This window comes from Xylocopa sonorina, chromosome 2, assembly GCF_050948175.1.
Source record: "Xylocopa sonorina isolate GNS202 chromosome 2, iyXylSono1_principal, whole genome shotgun sequence".
Taxonomy (NCBI): domain Eukaryota; kingdom Metazoa; phylum Arthropoda; class Insecta; order Hymenoptera; family Apidae; genus Xylocopa; species Xylocopa sonorina.
The window spans coordinates 11,411,580-11,435,967 of record NC_135194.1 but is presented as its reverse complement, the minus strand read 5'-3'; the positions used below and the strand labels follow the sequence as shown (position 1 = coordinate 11,435,967).

Here is a 24,388-nt window from a genome sequence, read left to right as displayed (position 1 = left end):
AATATCTTGAAATTAACTTTTATTTAACATCTTTTGACACGATGAATACTGTAATATAAATGCTTGAATTATTTTTACTTTACCTTTTATTTTTACTTTAAATAATGAATTAAACAAAAATATAGTATTACAAATAAATTACACTCTATCATGGTGGAAACGTATAAGCTTTATGACAAATACTTTAAAGCCATGGTTTCCATCCTACGAATGTGCGACCTAAAATGTTTAAATCTGTTGCTTGATCCAATAAGCACTCGACCTAAAAAGTATAAAAATTGTATTGTTGAATTAAAGTAGCTTTTTCTTAAAATAATACCTGTTCCGCGACGGTTAAACAATTATTCCCCATTCTTGCTCGCGTTCGTTTATTATCTTCGTCATCCCCGGTAACTATGACGTAATACCTATCGAAATATTTGTCATTATGTTGTTCTTTTAATTGATCTATCGTGATCAAAGATGGTTTGATTCCATTTAACTTTTTCGTAACTGCTTGAATTTTTCTCATTGGCACCCATTTCACATCTGTAATTTAGATGAAATAAAAGCGATTAAAATACCTTGTCATGTTCCTATTCTGAAAATTAAGATGCTTTTGATTTAGCATATCGTTAAAAGTTACCTGTAGCGTCTTCATCATTTTCACTTAATCCCCTATTGACGTGTTGAGTCCAATTTAATGGTTCATGGACAAAAACATCCATGCAAGATAGAATAGGTCCCTGATCATTTCTCAATGTTCGTAAAACGTGAACCATTGTCATCCCCAAAAGATCGTTCTCGGTAAAGGGCTTTAGTAAGCCCAGGATTTGCGATGTTAAACGGAAAGGCATTAATTCCGGTATTCTTTGGTTGACGCCTGCATCAAAGGCAAACCCAAAATCTATACCTAAACAACGTCCTGAGTCGACGGTAACCAGAGTATTCTCTAAATGTCGATCTCCAATGCCTAAGATCCAATGTGCGATACACATTGTGGCGTAGGAAGTAATAAAATTTCGCCGCATCGTAACAAAACTTTCTACAGATGGACATAATACCGTCAGCGTCTTACGTAAACTATCCCATTCGGTTTTACTGATAAATTCGTTCATTTTAGCGATCACTTTAGCAGCTTTGTATTTCAGCACCGCCTCCTTGTATATTTCATATCCTTTTTTATTGGGTGCTGCATCTTGTATCCATTTCCCGTACATTATACTTATGGATTCGTCCTGCTTTGTCTTATTAAAGTTTATAAGTTCTTGCAAGGACCTGGTATTATCTACCCACTGTATAAGACCCACCGTTTTCGATAAGGGAATCACCTGCATAGAACAGACTAATTATAATATTTCCGTTTTACTGGTTTCTTTAAAATAGTATTCACTTACCTGATATGTATCAACAGACAATTGTCTTTGTTTGCAAGTTGCATCTGCATGTAAAGTTTTGTTCATGATGTTGAATAACTGTTGCAATCTTTGATCTTGTCTTAGATCCTCTCCAAACTTCGTTAGAAAATGATACTCTTTTGCGTCGTTGCCGATCATGGTAATCCGAATAGGTTTACGCATCGATCGCATCACCTTTACAGTAGGTTCGAATTTTATAATTTTCGTATGATACTGAGGCATAGGTTTTCTATTACCAGTATATTGGCCAGGTATTTCTATATCTTTTTCAGGGAAATTGCACAACCATGGGCTATAATCCTTCAATTTCAATCTATCTTTGCGCCTTTGAAGTAATTGACTAATGTTTTGTATCATTGCATCTAAACGACGCTCGAAGTCTTTAGACCTGCTATTTTGTAAGTCCTTTATCTTACTTTTATGCATTTGTATCTCGTCAAAGATAGCCCCTGGTTTTACGTCATGTTTGTTCTCTCGTGCATTTGGATATACCTTTTCCATAAGCATATTCACGGCTGTAGCCTGTCCAAGTGATAAATTTTTACGACATTCAAGCAAATAATGTTTCAAATATAGTTCAGGTTGGACCACGTACTGCATGGCTGTTAGGAATCTCTCGATTTCTGGTCTGTTATAAATAAGTTGTCGAATATCATAAGTGCTGGTTTCTTCTAGAAGAGCAGGATTTGTTTCCACCGTCAAACGAAACGTATAAATAACTGCGTTAGGATACTCCTCGACGATTCGTTTGAGGATAGGTATTATTAAGGGGGCAATCGAGGTTCCCAAATGGGAGAACAACTGTGCCTGCCAAGAGAGAAATCGCCAAGTTTCAATGCGTTTGCTTTCATTCATAAAAATCTCTTTAGTCTCTTGATCGTTGAAGTATTCGGGTTTTAGCAAACAAGGGAAATAGTGGGCTGCCTCAAGAGATCCAGCACTCATTGCTTTCAATATAGAGTGGACAAATTCTTTGCTCAATTGAACATCATTTGTGGTATACGACAACCTATCGTAACAGTACTTTGCGAGACTGAAAAAGGATTCCCCTACATTTTTATTCGTGGTTGTCATATTGCAGCACGTTTTCAAATGATCGAAGCTATAAGTTTCCAGTGCATTCTGAATTACAGACAAGTCATGGGTTTCTACGTTTATGTCTTTTAAAATTTCACTGTTTGTCATTAACAATTTTGCAAACGTTTCATCCTCGCTGAGCTTCGCAATTCTTGATGATAGCTTACTAATTTCCTTCCGCGTATTAACACTTAGAGTATCTTCGAGATCGTTCTGTCGTAAAAGTTTGTGATAATGTTTCCAAGATGAAACGTAACTTGATAACTTCTTTGTCACGTCCGTTTCAGTCTCTCCCATCAAGTATTTTATCTTCGCGTGTACTAAGGGAATTTCGTGTTTTTTGTCTATTGAATAATTCTTTATTATTTTCTCCAATCGTACTCCATATTTCTTTGCTACGTATCTGTTTCCCTGATCAAACGCTGCCTCGATCATTTTCAGTCCCATAGTAAAGGCAGTTGCATGCATTCTACGAATAATCCCATTTTCTTCAGTGTTAGGGTAACTATCAGTATCGACTTGCATCGAATCCTCTTCCTTGCACGTCTCTTCATCATTACTTAGTAAAGTATTAATGAAATGTAAGCGATACGACGTTAGCTTGTCCCATGGGACCAAGGCATCCTGTGCTGAGGGCATGCTATTGTTCCAAAATTTCAAGATCTCGTTCAAATTGCACGGAGTTCTGGTTTTAAAAACCTTTATAAACCGATCCACGTCGTTGGTGATGCGAAGCTTTTGCAACTTGCGGACTCCCAACTGGGTGGACAGTGGATGAAGCCTAATCCACTCTTCCCTGACCTCGTCCAAAGTGTTCAATAAAAAGTCACGAGCACCCTCAACGTTACTATGAATCACGAATAGCGACAACTCGTTCCCGTAAAGTCGTTTAATGTGCTTTACTTTTGCATCGTCTCGCAACCAAGATTCCATGATCTGCACGTTGTTGTAAAATTCATCGCTGCAATCTTCGTTTAACAGTTTATGGATCTGCACCTCGAGCAGCCATGGGAACATCCAATCTTTCCGCGGATCGTCCCATATGTTATCAAGATTCCCATTCAGTTTTTCCTTCATGTACTTGTCTATTTCATTCCAGTTACATAAATTGCTTAAACATTCGAACAAGCCTTGAAGGCAGTGTTCTCTTATCAGCTCTGATTCCGTGTTGTATGCCTCCTCGTACGCCAGCTTTGCTTTCCCCCAGTCGTTGGATGCTTGTGCAAGCGAGGCGCTCTAAAATTGAAGAAGAAACGATTAAAATATTCTGTTGCCATATTTATAGAATCGAATACCTACCCGCATATCTTCGTTGCTTATATGATTCTGAAAGATGCTGAGAACCACGTCGACGTCGTTCATAGACTCATAAAGATTCGACAACAGCAACCAATCGGAAGACGAGTCGCTCGCATTTTTGTTTCGCATTCTCTTATTAGGAGGTTCAGAATTGTCTTCTTTGTAAATTAAATTGTTCTCCAAAACGCACGACCCATGGAAGTTTAAACCGTTCGATTTGGAAACCTTAACAATGGCCTCCGACGAGCAAATCGTGATACGAGAGTGCAATAGTATTTCTAAAAGCGCAGGTATGGTAGAATTGCTGCCTTGCTCGTCCTCTACGATACGTTTTACATTGCCTTCAAGCTTCGCTGCAAAAGATTTGTCCTCGATTAACGAGCAGGTAATGGAAACTATTAAATCCTTGCAGATTAACTGGTCGTTCTTTGCTAACTGTTGCAATGGTTCTATAAGCGCGGCGTGCAGTATTTCAATGTCTGGGAAATCACCGATTCTGTACTTTCTGTACAACTTTACGCTGCTCCTCTGTCGAGTATCTTCTTCCTTTATCATCTCCTCGCGTCGCTTGTTCTTCTTTATTTGCTTCTGCCGCATAACACGAGAGATGTCGGTCGAGCTGCTTAAAAATCGTTTGGATCTTTTATTATGTGCTGGTTCCGGCACCTTTGGCACTTTGAATATACCATCTTGCTCTAAGTTCTTATACGTTGTCATAGAACTTTCCGCGACGTAAGTCGGTTCAAATTCAGGCGCCTGAGTTTCTTGAAGCTGCCATTCAGCATCGTATTCGTAGACAGGCTTCGTGTACGTAAAGTCAGAGTTCACGTTAGACGATTCAGAGCTCGTTTGCGTGAACATTTGATTCATTTGACTAGTTAATGATGGCACGAAAAACGGTGTCTTTGACCCGAGATTCCTTGTTCTCCACGAGGCACTTATATTATAGTCCGCATAGTTACAATCATACAAAGGCTCGGAGAACATCTTCTCATTGTAATTTGTATTTTTAGTAAGATCTAAGATCAGTAAGAGTAGGAATGGCAAGAAATTTTGGCCAATCTTGGAGGTGTACATAGTCAAAATTTCCAGCAATCTTTCTTTGCAAGTACTTTCCAACTGAGCATCCGCGGTCCAGAAGTTGAGTATCATCTCTTGCAGTTTCTCAGCAGGATCTAATACACCGTCCAGTAATATTTCTTTGCTGATGTTCATCAACTTCTTTATTTCCTCGTCTTCAGAATTATCTGTCGCATATTTTTTATAACTTTTTATGAATATGCTGTATGTGATCTCTCTGTATTCAGAAAACTCGTGCCTCGTGTAAGGTATCGCTAAAGTTGCCAACGATAATAAAATTGACGCGGGTAAAACAAGGACTAAGGAATCAATCATTTTCAGCGCTATCCTCTCGTAGGTTAAACTTCGATTTTTCAAGAAGTCATGGAATTTCATGTAATTTAATTCCTTCACTATTTGAGCCGCGTTGAGATCAGGTATGCATTGCCGGAATATTTCTAAACAATTCGACTTGACCTGACCATCCACTTTGAACATATTCGGCACAACGAAATCAAAATAAGTCGCAGTCGCCGCTGCTGGATAATTTTTGCACAGTGCACGAATACATTTCATCAGCCTATCCTTAGATTCTAGCTGCATTTTCCTTAGTATGCTTTGTATTTTGTCCATTATGGCGCATTTTCTGTTCGTCAATCTATCGTCACCATCTAAGTACTTCAAAACAAAACCGTAACATTCGTAACATTGCAAAACTGTTTCCTCATCGCCTTTCCAATCCTCTACAGACTTATCCAGATATTGTAATATATCGTCCTTTTGGACAATATCCTTCTCCATGCCATTAACGAAACAGATCAGTATCAAATACATAGCAGCTCCAGGCGCGTTGCTCATCTTCTCCTTTAGATTCGAGGGTAACTGCAGATAGGTATGCCACACTTCGAGCATTGTTTTCACCAAGTTCAAGTTATACTTGTAAATTGCCTTGGTTATTTCGCTGGACCTGCTCACGATTACTTTATGGATAATTATCTCCCATAGCTGTTGAACAGTGCCCTTGTCCTTGGCATCGAATATAGGTCTACTTGATTTCTCAAAAGATGCTGTCTGCCAGTTCATCAACATTTCTATAACGTCGACGATAATATAGTTCATCTCATTCTTTCCTAAATACGAGTGCGTCGTTTGCATTATCGGTTTGAGGAAAAATTTCGCGTAAGGCTGGAACACAGTCTGCATGTTCAACACAATTTTCAGCATGAACAATCGTACATTATCGTAATTCGTTCTTAACATGGACTTCAGGAAGCAACTCAACCATGCCGGTATATGGATCGTCGTATTATCCTCGTCGGTGTCCGGTACGAATATTTCTTCTGATAACATGTGAGTCAGAACTCCGCAAACAGTAGCCATACATTCATGGTTGTTCAGTTCGTCGCTCTCGAATGTTAAACTCATACTCTCCTCTTCGGTAATTGGTTTGCTACGCACGGTTGTTTCATTGAAGTCGTAGGCGTTTATATCTTCGTTCAAGGTACTGGCAGCTAAATCGTAACTGTAAATGTAGGAGTAAGGGGTTGAAATCTGCCTCTGTTTCATGCTCTTCCTTATGTTGATCAGCCTCTTACGATACTTGGGAAACTCGGTAACTGTTTGCTGAAAATTATATCTCTTCTCGCAGTCCACAATATTTTCCCAAATCAACTGCTCCTTCTCTCTGTTCTCGCCAAAAAGGATTAGGTAAGAGTCCTGGTCCTTTTTATAGGAAGACACGATAGCTATGGAACAATTGTAGGCGGAACAATGCAACAACCTCATCGGTTCTTTGAGTTCAGGTTCGGGGCGTTTTAACTTGCGTACGTTCAACGTATTTTTGTACAAACTCAGTAGAAGTTCTTTTCCCGTCTCTACATTGTCAACTGCGTTTCGAGTGATCACACTGTCAGTATCGTCTATGTCGTTTATAGATACTTTGCAGAACATAATTGCAACAAGATCGTAACATCCTATTTTCGATGTTATTAGTTGATTTACGTAAGAGACGGTCCCAACCAATTTTTGACAAATAACCGTATGTATTTCCTTGATATTTTCTTCGAAAAATCGACGTATTTCAGGGAGTTTACAAAAGCCAAACGACGGCAAAAGAAACTTGTACAACACGTCAAATCTCTCTTTTACCCCTCTGTCCGACTCCATGAATAATTTGTACGCCGCCTGCAGAGACTCGAAAGCATAGTCAGTGGTAATCGAGGCGAAGTACTTCTCTAAATATTCGCTCGTTTTATCATTGCATAAATGTTCGGCGATTCCCGTTGCAAATGAGATAACAGATTTCAACGTAGCGACCGATTTAGTGATCGGTAACAGCGTTACTAATTTTTGGAAACAATTAATTACTCTTAGAGCATTCGCGTTCCTCTGAGAGAAATCATCTGGACTCACGTTGAGATTGTTCCCTAGATTATATAAAATGGATAGTAATTCTGGTTTTGTGTCGGATGTCATATCAGTCAAGCATACGAGGAAATTCTGCAGAATGTAAATCTTGTATTCTATATCTGAATTCTCCAGCAGCTGACTGAGAATCCACGTGTAAAAATCTTCATTCATAGATAACACGTGTATCGGTTCACGCTTTAGGTGCACCGCGATCCCAAAGATATTGATCAGTTTTTGCTTTCCATTTTCAACACTACTTACAGCGCTTTTAAACATCGTAAATTTCTTGATCATTGTGTTCGCTAAAAATTCTGCCTGGTGATGCAATTGTTTTTTATGACGTTGCACGAACAAAAGCAGTTGCTCCGTTATCGTTAAGAGAAAGAACGGATTCTTTTGCAACTCGTTCAACATTTCCACTGTCTTTTCCGTGTCCATCAACATGTATCTAAATATCTCATCTTTAAACGTATTCAGGAAGTGTATACCATGCTCGATTCTTCTGGAACCTGCATTGAGTATTGTGTTATTCTCAATTAATGCGATTAACGTTTTTGTCATGGAAGGCTGTAAATACAAGTTTGTAAAGTTGTTAAGTTTCAATTTTATTAGTCAAGTTACTAGATTACCAGTTGCTCGAATTCGAGAGACCTTCCAAGTGTTTAACTTGCCTCGAAATACGTGTTTAATACAGTAACTTCGAACCAAATAACTTGGCTAATGAGAACAAGTATTTAAATAAAGTACCTCGTAATGCATAAGTAGAAATCCCATTAAAGTTTCTAGATAGTCCTTTACCGTCGGTTTCAAGTTTACGCAAACAAGTTCCCCTAAATATCTTCTTGCCAACACGTTAAAGATACATGTGACTTTATCCTCCGGTCGATGTATCAATTTTGTTGCCTAAAAAAGAAGTTAAAGTTAAAATCACTATAATACATTAATAAATGGATATTACGTATAGGTTTTACATTGTGCAGCTTATTGAGAATATTATGATGTTCCAAAACGATTAAACCTCGAACATATTCTTTGAGTTCACTGCAACAGCTCATATTGGAAACTATTTCGTCTAAATTAATGAAGTCGTTTATGTGTTTATCTACATAAATCGACAGATCAGAGTTAATCAAACGTAATAAAAAGCTATCGGTTTTCCTAGTAATTGACTGCAACAGAGACTCCAGAGTTTTTGGAAGCGCTTCGGTAATTTCAAGATTCTTTGCATCGAATCCTATTACGTACGGACAGATGATACATTTTGCAATCAACTCGTATAAATCTTTATTAAAGAAGCAATCTGGGAAGAAATTGTCCTGAAACTGAATGATTAACGATTTCATTATCATCCTTAATAAAACATATTCAATTACAAAGAATAATTTTACATACACCGGAATCCAACAGAATTTGTATAAACTCTAATGTAGTTAATATTGTTTTACATTGTAACGTTTGCAAATCCTCTATCTCCTTCGTTAGTATCACCAAGTTATCTCCGTCGTCTTCTATTTTAATTTTATTTACCAGGCAAATAAAATTGCTCGCACAGTCGAAAAATACTTCCCTCTGCGAACTCGAATTATTAAATAAATATTTCGCATCCAATAAATTATTTTTCATCAGCCAAATGTAGCAATCTAAACTTCTTAGAAGAGGCAGTAGACCTTTAACCGATAGACCTTCTATCTTCGGCTCGAGATTGCTTAATATTATACCATTAAACGCTTCGATTCCACAACTGTCAATATAATTCTTTATCATGCTCTCAGCCGAATCGCAGTTTTCTACGTGTTCAGAAAGTTTGATAACTAGCTCCATAGATTTCGCGCGACAACATTGATCCAAAGAGCCACACTGGACGAGCAACCAGTTTACAGCGTCGAGTAAAGTTGCCCTTTCCGACTGGAAAGTTGCCTTACGATGAGAATGTCGTTCATTTAACAGATCTTTCTTCGTTATTACGACTCTCTCGACATGGTCAAGCGCGGTGATGATCGAACGATCGTTGCAGCCGTCCAAACTTGTAACAAAACTGTACAAAATTTCCAGCCAATACACGGATACGATATTTTTATTCTCGCGCAGGGTTTTGTAAAGATGATTGAACGCTGTCGCAGCCGCTATCCGCTTAGAAGCGGAGGGATGAAGCGCGAAACTTGTCATTTTATATATAACTCCGTAAATATTCGTCTGCGATAGGTTTCCATTGTCAGTTGACTGCTTTATCGACCATTTGGTAAATTCGGCTAAGCACATCCCAGAAAATTCTCGTAGCGATGAATTCGAGTCGTTGCTCAGACCTTTAAAAAGCGTATCGATGAAGTGCATACTAGCTGAAGATTTCAACATGAACTTTGAGCTTAACCAGTGCGTCAGCTGTAGCATTAACGGTTGAAACATTTTTCTCGTTGTTTCGTCGTAATCGCAACCTAGATTCAGTAGCGCTGGGCATAACACCATGTAGATGGGGACAAATTGATCCGGATTAAACGCTAAACGTTGCGACGTTTTACCAAGAACCAATGCCGTTATCGAATGCAGCACTTCGCAAGCATTTATCTTCGTTCGCCTATCCCCAGAATTTTGAGCCAACAAAATTAATCTTGGCAAAATTTTATCGAAATTAATGTTCACTTGACAAATAACGTTAGTATCAGGTAACGTTAACGAGTACTCCAGTAAATCTTTTTTATCCCAAGTAGCTCCTGTCTCTGTAGATCTTTTATACATAAAGTTCGTTATTATACCGGTATCAAGCGAAGCTATGAATAGCAGAACTCTCCTCTGAAACTTTTCTAACGTGATTTCATCTTTCAGTATAATCTGTTTAATAACTTTTCGCTCCGTTTTTATTATGTCTTGAAGGAATTCCACGGAGCTTTCTCCGCTACGTAAATACGGCTCCAAAAATGGTACTATTTCTTGCAAGAATACAATCATATCTTGATTATCCATGTGGTTCCTCCACTTCTCCAATGAGTCCAACGCAGTGCAGGCTAACTCGAAATCGCTTACACCGATAGTAAAAGCGATCTTAAATGTTGGAATTGTACTGTTCAGAATTTGTTTCACGTATGTTATTGGCATATCGAGAATTAAACGTAAGCACGTAGTTAACAGTTCGTTAGAAAACGTTGGAATTAGATCCAATACGTTCGTTAAATATTTATACAACATTAGTTGTGTTTTTGTTTCAATTTCGTTTTCGTCCATCAAATTGGAAATATGTTTAAAAGTTGCGTGTACCAATTTATAAAATCCCGATATCAGAGGATTCTTATAAGACATACTGATCATTTTCAACAGAAAGTTGTGTATTGTGTTTAGCAGTAGGGAAGATACCTTTAACTTACTGATCATATCGACGTACAAGTCCACGATATTGACGAACGTACGAAAATCTGCCTCGTTCTCAGCAATTTGAGAATAAACGGCATCAGAGAACATATTGTCTTCTTTCATTTTCGTGGTCAGATTTAATTTTCCAATTAATACCATGCTTGCGTGCATAGTTGAGTCAACTATGTCTTGTGCAATTCTCGTGTGTTCTCTGTATCTATCCGGATTTAAAAGCTGCGTCCAGAGAGGTACATATTTTTTATAACATATCGGTAACTCTTCGAGATCGTACAATCCTCGCTGCAATTCAGCATCAACGAGTAAAGTATGGGAACAACTCCATGCTATACCTTCGTGAACTAAATATTCAAATATATCATATACAAGATATCGCAATTTGTGTTAGAGGCATACAAGAAAAATTCTACTAATGACTCTATTTGTTACTTAGAGAATTCTTTTCATACGCCACTCACAATGTAGAAAGCAAATACTTACTTAAATTGTACAGACATTCATCTAAAAGACTTTTACTGATCACTCCAATGCTAATTATCATATTTATCAACGATGATATCGCAAGATTTTGGCTGGTTATAGGAAGATCGGGAAATCTTTTAACTAAAAGAGTATTAAGCCTCGTAATTATATTGATTTGATCAATTGAAAGATCTGGCATGTACAATATTATTTCTGATAGAGCTTCTTGGTAATCACAGATGTCTTCCAAGTAAACATTCTCAGTATCATCCCTATAAAATTTAGGAAACTGATCAATTATGTGAATTCAATTTGCCACTTGTATTACCCTATAGTAATTATATAGTACCTTAAACAGAGTGGCATGACACAATTAGCTATACACGAAAACATATTTCTAACACCTTCATTAATTTGATATGTTTTACATGCTGAGGCCATTTGACTATATCCATATACAATAAAACGTAGCATATTCGATGATATTCCAGAATTGGGTGTTAAAGATTCTTCGAATTGTTGCTTGAAATACTGAAACAAAATGTTAGAATATTAACAATGATAAAGATAGCTATTTTACGTAATAGTTACGTAAAAATTTACCAAAAATATTGTTTTATCATCTTCAAACGTCTTATCCTTTAAAATGCTTCCAATGGTTCGGTAAAAATTCTTTAATGCACGCTGTCCGCATTCACTATTTTGAACATTTTTGTTCGACGCCAAATCCACCAGTAGATGGTTCCAATACTTATAATCGCGATAAATAAATTCGCGAAATATATTCATATGCCTGGACAGTAGATTAACCGCAGATCTCATTGTAATCATTTTTTCTGAATACCGTGTGGGAGAACTGAATTCTTTAACCCATCCATACAGTTCTTGACGATGTTTTTCTCTCACATCATGTGGAAGCTGATTCAGTATATCCGAAATGACGTCTAAATACACTTGAAATGTATGATTTGACTGAGACCTAGTCAATGCACGGTACTACAATTTTTTATTTAAGGAGAAATATAAGAATTTATTCTTTGTGTAAAAATATGAACCCTTCGAGCATCAAATGTCATTATGGTGGTTTCTCTATCCATGATTTTATAGTGCTCAAAGGGTTAAAAAAAATATAAAATATACCTGCATGCTGAAATCATTTGTTAATCGTTGAAAAATTATGGTAGAATTTTCTTGCACCTCTGAATTTTCTGGGTTATATTTTATAATTGTTCCAAGTACAGAAAATAATAAAACTTTCTCTGAAAAAATCAAATTAATAAATATTTGGCATTATATATGTTTATAGTATAATATATATTATAACATTACCTTTCATTTTGACAAAAGGGAACAAGTGTACAAATTTCTTTACAGTTTCATCTAATTTTATGTCATAATCCTTAAAAAGTTCTATTAATTTATTCAAAGTGTTGCAAGCAGCTTTCCGAATAAACTCAGAACATTTTGTTATAAGCGCCAGTTGGCATGTATCCTACAATCAAATACGATATTAATATATTACATACAACGATATACACTTGTTCGATCAGTTTTACATACCTTTGTACCAAGTATGTATGGTTCAAATATGTCTTTAAACTGTGTCATGACAAATTCAATAAGATGAAATGCCTCTTTAATTGCTTTATCAAACCCCTTTTGAGAGGTAGATCTGTTAAGTTCTTTATTAAGAAAACACAGTAACCCTTTGTCATTATTAAATAACATGGATAGCACCATTTCTGTAGATAAAATTCCAAGCATTAAACATTGCAAAGACTAACAATAAAATAAGAAACGCTTGTTGCTACATACCACTATCATCTTTTGCTATGTTTTGAAAGTATCTTTTACTGTCATTTAAAATTTCCCATAAATTATCACTATTTCTTTCTTGAACAGCTCTTTCGAAAATGTCCATGAACGTTTTGAACGAATCCATGTTTTATCGGATTTTGCAAATTGTATAGAAAACAAACCACTTTAATTCGTGCCGGCAAGTGGCAAATTGCGTCTTTTTCTAGAATACCGACAGCTGTCTATTCTTCCGTCTCTCTTTCTCTCCCTTTCTCGCTTTAATGTGTACTTACTACTTATCCATTTTTAGACTTGCTGTTAATGTCATACGAAATAATTAAAATGATGCAAGACTATTATGTATCTCGATATCAATCCATTAATAAAAAATATAAGAAATGAAACCCGAGTACTATCAGTTTTATCGATTATGATATAAGTAGGGACGTTTAGAATTAAAATCGGGAAGGAAATGTGTATTAAAATTATGTAGATAAAACACTAATACATTTAAGCGATTGAGTTATTCGGAGTGATAACTACAAAAATCTGGTTTTATCCAGCAAATAGAATCAGTGTTATAGGTCAAGTTTTTTTAGGCCATTTTCATAATCATAAGATAAAAAGTTGCTGGGGGTATTTACACACATGGATTTATTAAAGAATTAAGATCTTCAAAGAATTATGTAGTAATGTCGTTTCATGTCTTCGAGAGCAATTTGCATATTAATCTTATTGTAATATGTATTTACACGATTCTTTTTTACTAAAATTGTTATCTTTTACCAATGTTACCATTCAAAAGTGATAACCAGTTTCTCGGTGTTATTCTTAACAAATGGTTGAATTTTTACTATCCTCAGGCAAAGTCAATTTTAGTAATTATGCATCTCGTTATGAACGACCAATACGCATTTTTCGCTCGCAAAGACCAGCCTGACAAGTTTCATACGTAACATGCCAAAGCAAAACGAAACAAGATACCTAATATTTGCAGCGATTGGTTTATTGGTTGTGAAGTTTACTGATTTTTTATTTATCTGTGACTAAACTCCATGCATTCGCAACGTTGAGTTATATAAAATAAATGAGAATAAAACACATGTCGGAAGAGAAAGTAAGAGAAAATGATACAAGAAAAAAGAAAAATTGCATGTAATGATCGATAATCGTTGATCGTACGTAAGTCGCGCTTAGAAGTCGGCAGCTGTTGATGAATAATACTGTGGTTCGTGTAGAATGTGGTAATAAATACACTGGGGCAGACACTTGTGTACAACGAAAGCCCCACTCACTATTTACAAAGAGATAACAAGGCTAGGAGAGCTGAAGCTTCTTTCTGCATCGAAATCAGTCCAGTCCCGTGTCGGTCGTCCAGTACAATAGTAGCATTCGCAATGAGCGATCAAAGCAATATTTCGGAGAACAGTGTTATCAATTTTGGTGCGGGACCAGCCAAACTTCCGGAACAGGTATCATGGCTGAATTGTTGCGCTTTTAAATCAAGTCTATTGTTTTTTTCTTTCTTTTCTTTAACGGAGTTGAGAGATAAGAGATATTAGAAATATTGGGACATAGAAAGTAGCGGTGAAAGAGATCAAATAGGCATGGAAGTGTAATTTATAAAAACTCGAAATTATCATTTATTTATTTAATTTTTTCGACTCGTACACGAATGAATATCGTTAAAAGTATTAATTACCTTTGTATTTGAATCTTCTTGTATGTAGTTGAAGTTTGTCGAATAATAGGGGATATAACATTTCATAAATTAAATTCAACAAAATAGATTAAACTCCACTCTCTCAAAAGTCAAATTCATTCATTGAATTATTGCATATATCGTTTCGTATCGTTAGTACTAATCACGAGAATTAAACATAAGATCGATTGAATCTAATTGTCTCTTGGTTGTACGAGAATAATGTCACAGTACTAGGACTATAAATATTAAGTATGTATATCGATCACATCGATGATAACTCCTTTTTGTAGGTATTAAAAGATGTGCAGAAGGAATTGCTCGCATATGGCAATACCAAAATCAGTGTGTTGGAATTAAGCCACAGATCGAGCGAGTTTAAAAATATTGTCGAAAATGCACAGGCAACGTTACGAGAGATATTGTAAGTTGCTATGAAAAGAGAAATATGGGAAGCTTCATTCCTTATCGTATATAGTGGACCACGAGTACGAGGCTCGTTTGCTTAATGTTAAGGAAATGAAACCACGTTTTTTCATAAGCATAATCGGTTATTTAAATCTTGCAGACACGTACCTGATAATTACAAAATTTTATTTATGCAAGGGGGAGGGACAGGGCTTTTTGCCGCCGTTCCTTTGAACATGATGACAAGTGGTACTGCAGACTACTTAGTTACTGGTAAATTCTTAAACATTCATTTGCACGATAAAATATACCGTGATCGTGAAAGGACACGATGTTTATTTGACTATGTATTTCAAAATCAATGTATCAGTCTTAATATCTGAAGAGATACTGAGACTGATACTAATGTCGAAGGAGTCGAATATATCGTTAAAATTTACCTAATTAACACTATACGAGAATGAAGTCTCGCATTTTAACATAAAACGAATCTTCGAGGTTCTTGGTCGGCCAAAGCGGCGAAGGAAGCAGCCAAATATGGCAAAGTAAATATGGTTTTACCAAAAACTACCCAATACACGGAAATTCCTGACCCGTCTACTTGGAACTTAGACCCCGATGCATCTTACGTTTATTATTGTGCAAACGAAACAATTCATGGTAATTAAACGATAACACGATGAAATCGAAATAGTGATATAGTTCGTGGAAGAGTATATCTATTTCATTATTTAAGGAATCGAGTTCAATTACATTCCTGAAACGAACGGAGTTCCACTCGTCGCCGACATGTCGTCTAATATACTTACAAGATCTTTAGATATTTCGAAAGTACGTAATGTTAATATCGATAAATGATAGAAGCTTTCGGTGTAACGTGTTATTCAGTTTGCAGTAATATTCGCTGGGGCTCAAAAAAACATCGGTCCAGCTGGTGTGACTCTTGTGATAGTGCGAGACAATGTTCTCGGCCATGCCATGAAAATTTGTCCAACAATACTTGATTTCACTGTTATGACAAATGATAACTCTATACACAATACACCACCAGTATTTCAGTAAGCATAAAAAATAATAAAATCGTTAATATGCAGTGTCGTACTACTTCAAGCGAGATAGTTAGTCAGTAGAAATGTTCTTAAAACGTTGGTATTCGTTTTTAGAATATACACAGTCGGTTTAGTTTTCGAATGGATCAAGGAACGCGGTAACGTTGAAGAGATGGAGAAGTTGGCGATCATAAAGAGCCGAAAAGTATACGATGTAATCGATGAATCGAAAGGCTTTTACTCTTGTCCGGTTAAGCCGGATGCAAGGAGTAGAATGAATGTGCCGTTTAGAATAGGCAAAGACGATGACGGACTCGAAAAAGAGTTCCTTTCTGAGGCAAGTGCGCGTGGTATGCTCCAACTGAAAGGGCACAGGTCAGTGTAAAACGAAGAACAGTCGAAAAAATAATACGAGAGGCATTTGATTTCATAGTTCAGACAACGGAAGTAGCATATATGCACGAAAAATTGTGCGAAATGTAAAAATATTTAATTATATTACAGGTTGGTAGGTGGAATTCGAGTGTCACTGTACAATGCTATTACTCTAAAGGAAGTAGACAAATTGGTAGAATATATGAAATGGTTCTACCAAAAACATTCTAAAAATTAAAAGATTATAGTACAATTTTACAGTATAATTAGAAGACATTATCCTCCCCTTAATAATAACGTTATATGTATACATATATACATTTTTGCAAGATCTGTAAACTTACATATATTTTTATATACAGCTTGTCCAATCTCAGCAAATGAAGTGTTTGATTATAGCATTCACTATCTTTTCAAACATTATATTATAATATGTATTCTGAATCTATCATGTGTGTTTTTATTTTGTTACATTTCAAACAGCTTCACTGAAATTTATTCAGCACAATAATAATATTATATCAATGGCTTTTTGCATGCACATCTTTCTCTGTCTTGAGATACCCTCTCTGCAAATATCAGATCCAGTTCCCTTTCTAGATTAAAATTAGTTTTACGACATCCATCAATCACAGCTTTGGACCACTATAATATTTTTTACAAATTTGCTGATTAGATTAAAAATATATTTAAAAAATGATCTGTTTCTCTAATAAATACCTTAAAGTATTCTTTAACCCTATCTTGCGACCAACCAACTGGTATCGCTTTTCGAAGGTCTCTCAAATTATATAATTTATCTGCTAAGGTGACCAATTTAGCTTTATGACTTTTCTTAGGTGCATTTTGTATTTGTAACTTTTTACGTTCTAGTTTTGGTAAACTTTTGTCATCGGTTACTTCCTTAACAATATTACAAACCTCTGTACCAAATTCATTTTCTATTTCTTCAAAAGTGGTGTTAGTATCTTCTACAGTATCATGTAAGAGAGCTGCGACAATTACAACAGGATCATGAATGTTGCCTTCTTGCACCAAAATATTAGCTACACCTAAATAAATATTCTGGTAATTGTAATCGTAATTGTAATTGATTTGTACATATTTCTGTATTTATTAATCAATTGTGGGAAGCAAAAATATCATACTTAAAAAGTTACAAACCTATTACATGATTTACATATGGGGTTTCATTCTCATCTTTCCTTCGTTGATCCTTGTGTTTTATTGCTGCAAAGTTGACACATTTCATTAATATTGATAACAATTCTGGATTAGTCAATTCATGAGAGCATAATGTGCAAGATCCAGTCACAGTAAATGGATCATGATTAACAAATGGTATGGAAGCATCAGCCTCCATGGTTAATTTATATTATGCTACTAAATATTAATCGATGCTGGTTTTAAAAAGCCAATAACGATGTAAATATTAGTGGACAAAATATTATTAGAGAACTATGTAAATTATTTAGTATAGAACTATGTAGATATTTACTAACATCTCATGCGGTTACATCAGCTGTTGTTACTTACTTTCAAAGTTTGATGATAGAGGAGCTAAGGTTGCATAAAACGGTAAATACAAAACATAACCTAGCCAGTGAGAACTGCATTTGTTTTATAATATTGCAATTGATTTATCAATATGTCGCTTAAAAGAAAATTAACGCAAGATGATTTGCGCAAAGCAATGAGTGAACACAAAAAGAAAATAGGGGCTGTCAAAAAGATTGAATCGCCGCTAGCAAAATATCCTTTTTATCGTATACTGACATATTTTAAGGTTAATTTTTCCAATTTATGTTCCCTACGTTATTTATTTTATACCATATTTCTTTAACAAAGTAAAGAGCGAGAGAGAAAGAGAGAGAGAGAGAGCATACATGTGTGAATGGGGTTTCATGAATGTGTGTATTCGATTTTTTTACATTAAGAGGCATTAAATATAAAAAATCCTTAACTGTGGTAAACACGTACACAGATGCAGGACAGCTTATGTGTATTTTATGTAAAACTATTATACGTAGTGAAGCAGTGTGGGCAGTGCATTTAAACTCAAAGACTCATAAAGAAAATATTCTATTAGCCAAAACGACAAAATTAGAAACAGACACTAAAAAAGGTCCAACTTTTAAAAGACCTATGTCTCCTGCGCAAGAACCATCAACAAATAAGAAACTAAAGGGTATATTAAAAAATTCAACAACAAATTCGATACAAGTGCCAACAAGTTTACCATCAGACTTCTTTGATAGTCCTAAGCAAGTCAATGGTACGACACAATCAAATACTACGGTGATAACACAAAAGACAGAAAATGGCAACGAGATAGTACAAGAAAAAGATTTAAAGAGTACAGAAACACAGGATGAGAAAGACAAAGAAAAGAGTAAAGATGTAAATCAACCGGCACTTCCAGAAGGATTTTTTGATGATCCAGTTTTAGATGCTAAAGTAAGAACATTGCATGAGGAATGTAGGTGTTATAATGTATGTAATGTTGTGTTACATACTTTTAATGGGATTTTTAGGTTCGTAATGTTGAATATAAAAATCCCATAGAGGAGGAATGGGAAAAATTTCAAAAAGTGATTAAAGAGGAAACAGCACAATCTGCACAAATCATTGCAGATGATCAAGAGGAAGCAACAACGGAAAGACAATTAGATGAAATAGAAGAACAAATAAGACACTGGTCTAGGTAATTTGGAGTGTTACTTACTTAAGTAATTTAAAGATGTAGAATAGAACGAGTAAACGAAAAATCTTACATTGTTAGAGTAATGGATCTTGTAAAACGCAAGGAACAAATGCAAGCTACTGATAGGAGGCAAAAAAATACAGATGAAGATGTCTCCAGCGGAGACGAAGCTGAATTCGACGAATTCCTCGATTGGAGAGCCAAAAATTCTTATAAATGAAACAAACTATTGTTAATATAGTATTTATAATTGTGTAAATATTTGGATGTGCTATACTTTTAGAGTATTTTAGATACTATGTATTCTGCATTCAAAGCATTGTTAGTTTAATTAACATTTCATATAAAATTCCGAATATCGTTTGTATGAGAAAGAAAGAAAAATAATTTTGACATCGTCGTTTTATTTCCTTCACTTCTTTTTAAGGGAGAATTATATATATATAGTAGAAGTATAATGTTTACAGGGTTATTATATCATGGAGGCTGTTGCACAATAGAAACGACCAATTTGTACAGTGTAATAAGATTTTATTAAAATGAATTCGAAGAGTCAGAATATAATTAAGTTTCAAATACAATTGTTATAGATTATTAATTTATCCGTTACAAGCTATAATACGAAATGTATAATATAAAGGTTACAAGGTAGGCTAAGCCGCTAATAAAATAGGGTGGGTAGTATATATTGCCAAAAGTTCAACGATATATCCACTTTCGATACATACCGGACATTATAAAATATTGAAAATTGAAAAATGAGGGACTCGCATACACGTTTTTACCCGCACCCATTCACACGCAATAATTAGGAGATATTCTAATATGTAGACGGTTAATCAAAGTTTCTCCTGTGAGTTCTAACGTTTGCTTCGAACGATATACTTATAATCTCTGAAAAGGTATGACTATAAGACTTCAATTGTTGCCTAGATACTCTACACCTTAAATGCTCTTACAATGTTTTACAGCGTAGCACGTAATATCATTTAGTCTTACCCTTACGCGATTTTTTTCTTTTTTTTTCTATTTAATTACGAAGCGAGAGCTACATTTTACGAGTACATCGTGTTTATACGTGTATATATGTATATGTACGCGCATATACATATATACGTAATATTTCGAGACAAGTGTATATAATAATTTCCCTTTATGTTAATTATTCTATATCGAATCACAATATTGCACCGCGAACCGTCCTACGGTCGTAATAGTTAAACATTATCAGACGGATCATTGAATATTTAAGCACAAACTGCGATCAGACGAAGCTTCTATGTTTCTGTCCTTAAGAATAACTTCTACAGAAGCACACAAACGTGCGAACACTCTACGTACTCCCTCGAAAAGCAAAGCGGTGTTAAATGATTATAATAATTATAATTATAGTAATATTACCGTAACGACGTTCATCGTTTATCGTATATGTAATTGGATTATTTGTGCTGCATTTGAAAGGGTTACGTAGGCGAGGTTGTGTAGCGAAAAACTTACAAAATCGTGAAAGTCGTTAAAAGATTGCTTCTTAAGGTACATACACGTATACGCGTACAAATGTACATGTATATTTATACACATTTCGACAAAGCCACTGACGAAGATAGTTTCCTGATGTATGGGCGACTTTTTCCTACCATTCTTGATCTCTAACGTCTGATTCAGGCTGCATCGACAAGGTATTGTCTAATTTTGATTTTCGAATAATGCCATCGTTGTCAGCGAAAATTGTCGGTTTCGTGTTCGTGTATTCCGTCTTCCGGTATCGAGGTGTCGCGTGTCAATTAAACACGACCAACACGGGAGTAAAAAAAAAAAAGAAGAAAAACTGGAAAAAGAGCAGCGTTGTCGGTAGACACCCACAAAGGTATAAAAAGTGGTCGCTTCAAGTTTAGTCGTCATAGGGAGCTCGGTTGGACATGAAAAATCGATCCTGTCGGAACAAGTGAACCCCGCAGGAACGACGAGTAATCCAAACACTTCCCCATATTTGGATTACCGCGTCGTTCTCTCGTGTCTCCGCAAACTAGACACTCCAGGGAACAACAGCTTGCCCAATCATCGACGATTGCCTGACTAACGATCGATTCGAGACATATTAGAGGTATATCTCGAGCAATATTGGTTTCGTTACAAGGTTTACGGATTTGTTACTCGTTGATCGATGACGCCGGACGATCGTACCGGTTCATAAGGTATCTATGTTCCTCTCGGTGTCTTCAACTTCGATGTCGCCGCATCGAAGTTGCTTACATTTCGTCTAACAAGATTACACTGTTCTAAAGCGGACATTTATCGAAGGGACAAAGATCTCTCGCTACGAATACAGGCCTATCGGCTGTGAAATAAATCGTGACCGTTTAACGATTCGATGGGCCTGGATTTAAGCCAGGTCTTATAGCTAACATCGTGATCGTAGATATGCAAAAGTAGGACGCGAAGGAAGAAGAGAATGCAACGAGAAAAGAAGGCGAGACGTAATTGTCTTTGTCCCATGTACGGACTGTCGTCGACGAAATTCATCATTTCCCTGTGTAGGAAAGTTTTTCTCTTCTTTTAGATCAGAGACGCGACGATGCGCCGCCAGTAAACGGATTTTACAAAAGTGAGTGAGCGCCTTTGGTTGAGTGATAAAGACGAGGCACTCCGTTTGTTTCTTCTCGTTAATGTTAAATTCTATGTGCTTCGTATCGTAAGGGTGGAGGGAAACTAACGACTCGATAAAGCATCTTAACTGGTACGCCCTCTAATTCGCGTTCAACGTTACTCTAGAAACTCTTAAAAGCGAACGATTACTTTCCACAGAACTGAATTATATGTATACAATCGTAGACTGTTCGAATGGACTTGTCGAGTTATGAAGAACGCGTTAAGCCGGGTCTCGTTGCCCGCTTAACAATTCTAACGGGCAACAGAGGGGTACGTTCTGCCCGGAAACGGAAACCTTCCCCGAATTTCGTTTGCGGATCAGATCGGTCCCTCTTCGGTTTGCCCTAATTTTAAACGTCTTACTTTAATAAACACTTGCTCCTCGCTCGTTCACAAACGCATACCTGTATTCCTTCTAATGTATGTGTACATATGTATAGAGATAGATATTGTATATTTAAAAATTTCTTTTTTTTTTTTGTTCATTTTGTAATCCTTTTTTCCATTTTTTATTCTCTCACGGATACCGCAAGAGTATTACAGACGCTCAGCTATTCGATCTTCATTTATACTCACGCGATATTATGATCGTGAAATGATTCTCTGTTATAGCTTAAATCGTTACTTTCACGGCGTAGAATGCTATACAAATGGATCATATCGTGGGTGCAGAAGGTAATACGTATTTATATTCAGGTGCGGGACGTTAATAACTAGGCGAGTCGTTTATACGATGTTAAATATCTATGGATAATCTTTGATAAATATTCAGAATAACAATGACGCTAACGATAATAAGAATAAGAGTAAGAATAATAATAAGAATAATAACAATAATGTAACAATGACAGGTAGCAAGATGAATCTGTTAGCTGCGCGTTGCACATAGATCACAGAGTGGATACAGTCTCTAGGCATTCCAAAAAGTAGGTATAATCTACAAATAGTGCAAATAGTGCCAAGCCTAGTATAATGTATAATATATTTTTCTCTTCTTGTACTGGTATATATAATATATGTGTGTATATACGTATCTATATATGTAATTAATCTCATCATCTTTTTTCTCCATTTTACGTAAACTCTATGTACGCGAGAGCGTAGGCACTAAATTGCTGAGATACAATCGTACCGGACTATCGATGATTCCCGTTTACTTACTCGAGAAAAGAACATGACTTCGATGTGTTCGTACGTGTAATTTACGTGTCGATTCGTGCGTCTGCACGAGTGTACTCGTGTACAATGTGTATATCTTCATAGATCGACATCAGCTTTCGCGTTAACGAGAAATCTTGTGCGACTTTTCATTAAGGTAAATACATAAGTTGTACAAACGTGTTCGATGCGTTTTGGTCGTGTTCTATCTAACGATGATATCCCTCTTGAGGAAATCGAATCGAACCTCTGACCACCGGTTCTACGCATCTTCGATTGCTCTCTGGATCGGTTAGGATCGTGTGGAAATCAAAATGCGAAGAGAAAATTCTGATAAGGCAAGCGTTTCACTCAGATGTGAGAGATCGAAAAAACAAATCCATATTATATGGATTCGACGAATCGTTTTCCTCGAGCAACGATAAAGCTTGTTTCACAGGCGTGCGACTAGAAGAGTTCGAGTGAGAAACACGTGCAAAGTTCATCAAGCGCGAGAAAAGTAAATCTTGCGTACGTCGCCCCGACGATACGTGTGGACCATAACATCTACGAAGCATGGTCGTGCACGATCTCTTGTCAGACCTTATCTTAATGAAAAACGCGTTTGTCGTGAAACAGACAGAGCTGTAATCGATGATACGCTTAATTATCGGCGATATTGCCGCGTTACGTGGTAGCGTAACGCCACCCCCACGATGTCGGTTCAAAACACTTCTCGTCTGGTCCCATTCGTATTGGCTCTTCGTGAAAAATCAGTTTCGCTGGCAAGAACGATCGATATTTCGATTTGTGTATCGCGCTGGGAATACGTACGCACGGAAAATGGATCTCAGCCGTCTCTAGTCTTTTCAGGCGATCCACGGATACCACGTTACTAAACAACCGTGTTCACATTCCCCGCAGCGGACACCATCTCGATTCCTTCGTCCAATAAATAGCACGTGTCGATTTTGTATCAAACCAGCTGACGGTTCGGAATGTCTACGATAAAACGCAGCTAGAACATCGAGCTGTTCTATCCTTTAGCTCTGTAACCGATCTGATCTCCTCGTTCCCTCTCTTTCTTTCTTCTGGATCAAAGCACCTCAAAGAAGCCACTCTGTACGGGGTTGTAACGTTAGGAAATCAAGTGTAACGTTTTAAGAGTACAGGATAGACCGGTAGAGGTAAAAGACAGAAAGCGATGGATTCAAGGATTTTTATCTTCCGGTCGATTTTTGATCACGTATCGGACGTTCGTCTGAAACGATCGTCCGCGTTTATCAGAGAGTTCCACCAACGCGTCGAGTGTGCTGTTCTCGATAGAGTGTCGTTTATAAAATACGAATCGCTTTCTATTACATAGCTAGAGGTGATTAGCTTGAAGCAATGAAAACGATACTTCGTTAGCGGGTGATCGTTTAACGTGCGCGATCGTTTGGTCCAGAAAGAACATGGCGAACCTCAGAGGCAGAGCCTCGTGTTTCACGGATGAACAACGAGA

The 24,388-nt window shown here is 36.5% G+C and overlaps 4 protein-coding genes across 6 annotated transcripts; 2 read left to right on the top strand and 2 right to left on the bottom strand.

The window, feature by feature from the left end:
- Positions 1–135: 135 nt before the first annotated feature.
- On the bottom strand, positions 136–13,127 carry LOC143433383 (DNA-dependent protein kinase catalytic subunit). Of its 2 annotated transcripts, XM_076910732.1 has the most exons (15): positions 12,879–13,127; positions 12,624–12,805; positions 12,393–12,555; positions 12,204–12,322; positions 11,667–12,059; positions 11,413–11,594; positions 11,082–11,335; positions 8,634–10,942; positions 8,213–8,563; positions 7,989–8,144; positions 3,774–7,808; positions 1,377–3,710; positions 626–1,310; positions 320–528; positions 136–262 (listed from the first exon to the last, which is right to left on the bottom strand). In XM_076910732.1, the coding sequence occupies exons 1-15, from the start codon at positions 13,003–13,005 to the stop codon at positions 185–187; spliced, it is 11,577 nt and encodes a 3,858-aa protein (XP_076766847.1). In that variant the 5' UTR covers positions 13,006–13,127; the 3' UTR covers positions 136–184. The 2 variants fall into 2 exon arrangements, with proteins under 2 accessions (XP_076766847.1, XP_076766848.1); XM_076910733.1 differs by lacking the exons at positions 12,624–12,805; positions 12,879–13,127 and having other exon boundaries at positions 11,667–12,042; positions 12,393–12,523.
- A 735-nt stretch (positions 13,128–13,862) lies between these two features.
- On the top strand, positions 13,863–16,838 carry LOC143433391 (phosphoserine aminotransferase). The gene is made up of 8 exons (XM_076910743.1): positions 13,863–14,332; positions 14,856–14,986; positions 15,131–15,243; positions 15,469–15,630; positions 15,707–15,801; positions 15,859–16,028; positions 16,134–16,394; positions 16,524–16,838. Exons 1-8 carry the CDS (start codon positions 14,258–14,260, stop codon positions 16,630–16,632), a joined length of 1,116 nt encoding a protein of 371 aa, XP_076766858.1. The 5' UTR covers positions 13,863–14,257; the 3' UTR covers positions 16,633–16,838.
- A 3-nt stretch (positions 16,839–16,841) lies between these two features.
- Positions 16,842–17,940, bottom strand: Mesh1 (Metazoan SpoT homolog-1). Of its 2 annotated transcripts, XM_076910751.1 has the most exons (4): positions 17,897–17,940; positions 17,559–17,624; positions 17,115–17,446; positions 16,842–17,039 (listed from the first exon to the last, which is right to left on the bottom strand). In XM_076910751.1, exons 1-4 carry the CDS (start codon positions 17,901–17,903, stop codon positions 16,911–16,913), a joined length of 534 nt encoding a protein of 177 aa, XP_076766866.1. In that variant the 5' UTR covers positions 17,904–17,940; the 3' UTR covers positions 16,842–16,910. The 2 variants fall into 2 exon arrangements, with proteins under 2 accessions (XP_076766866.1, XP_076766865.1); XM_076910750.1 differs by lacking the exon at positions 17,897–17,940 and having other exon boundaries at positions 17,559–17,772.
- LOC143433400 (zinc finger protein 830) lies at positions 17,819–19,679 on the top strand. Its single transcript, XM_076910756.1, has 4 exons — positions 17,819–18,146; positions 18,371–18,851; positions 18,929–19,098; positions 19,177–19,679. The coding sequence occupies exons 1-4, from the start codon at positions 18,043–18,045 to the stop codon at positions 19,316–19,318; spliced, it is 897 nt and encodes a 298-aa protein (XP_076766871.1). The 5' UTR covers positions 17,819–18,042; the 3' UTR covers positions 19,319–19,679.
- The last annotated feature ends 4,709 nt before the right edge of the window (positions 19,680–24,388 follow it).

Bases quoted from the DNA above. Each gene is read 5' to 3' on its own strand.
- LOC143433383 (XM_076910732.1), bottom strand. From the start codon at position 13,005: ATGGATTCGTTCAAAACGTTCATGGACATTTTCGAAAGAGCTGTTCAA. The intron at 12,556-12,623 runs GTATGTAAAACT...ATTTGATTGTAG, and splicing joins CATACATACTTGGTACAAAG to GATACATGCCAACTGGCGCT. The intron at 1,311-1,376 runs GTAAGTGAATAC...TGTTCTATGCAG, and splicing joins TGTCTGTTGATACATATCAG to GTGATTCCCTTATCGAAAAC.
- LOC143433391 (XM_076910743.1), top strand. From the start codon at position 14,258: ATGAGCGATCAAAGCAATATTTCGGAGAACAGTGTTATCAATTTTGGT. The intron at 14,987-15,130 runs GTAAGTTGCTAT...TAAATCTTGCAG, and splicing joins GCAACGTTACGAGAGATATT to ACACGTACCTGATAATTACA. The intron at 15,802-15,858 runs GTACGTAATGTT...CGTGTTATTCAG, and splicing joins GATCTTTAGATATTTCGAAA to TTTGCAGTAATATTCGCTGG.
- Mesh1 (XM_076910750.1), bottom strand. From the start codon at position 17,757: ATGGAGGCTGATGCTTCCATACCATTTGTTAATCATGATCCATTTACT. The intron at 17,447-17,558 runs GTTTGTAACTTT...ATATTTATTTAG, and splicing joins ATATGTAAATCATGTAATAG to GTGTAGCTAATATTTTGGTG. The intron at 17,040-17,114 runs GTATTTATTAGA...AAAATATTATAG, and splicing joins GGGTTAAAGAATACTTTAAG to TGGTCCAAAGCTGTGATTGA.
- LOC143433400 (XM_076910756.1), top strand. From the start codon at position 18,043: ATGTCGCTTAAAAGAAAATTAACGCAAGATGATTTGCGCAAAGCAATG. The intron at 18,147-18,370 runs ATATCCTTTTTA...TGTGGTAAACAC, and splicing joins ATTGAATCGCCGCTAGCAAA to GTACACAGATGCAGGACAGC. The intron at 19,099-19,176 runs GTAATTTGGAGT...TTACATTGTTAG, and splicing joins CAAATAAGACACTGGTCTAG to AGTAATGGATCTTGTAAAAC.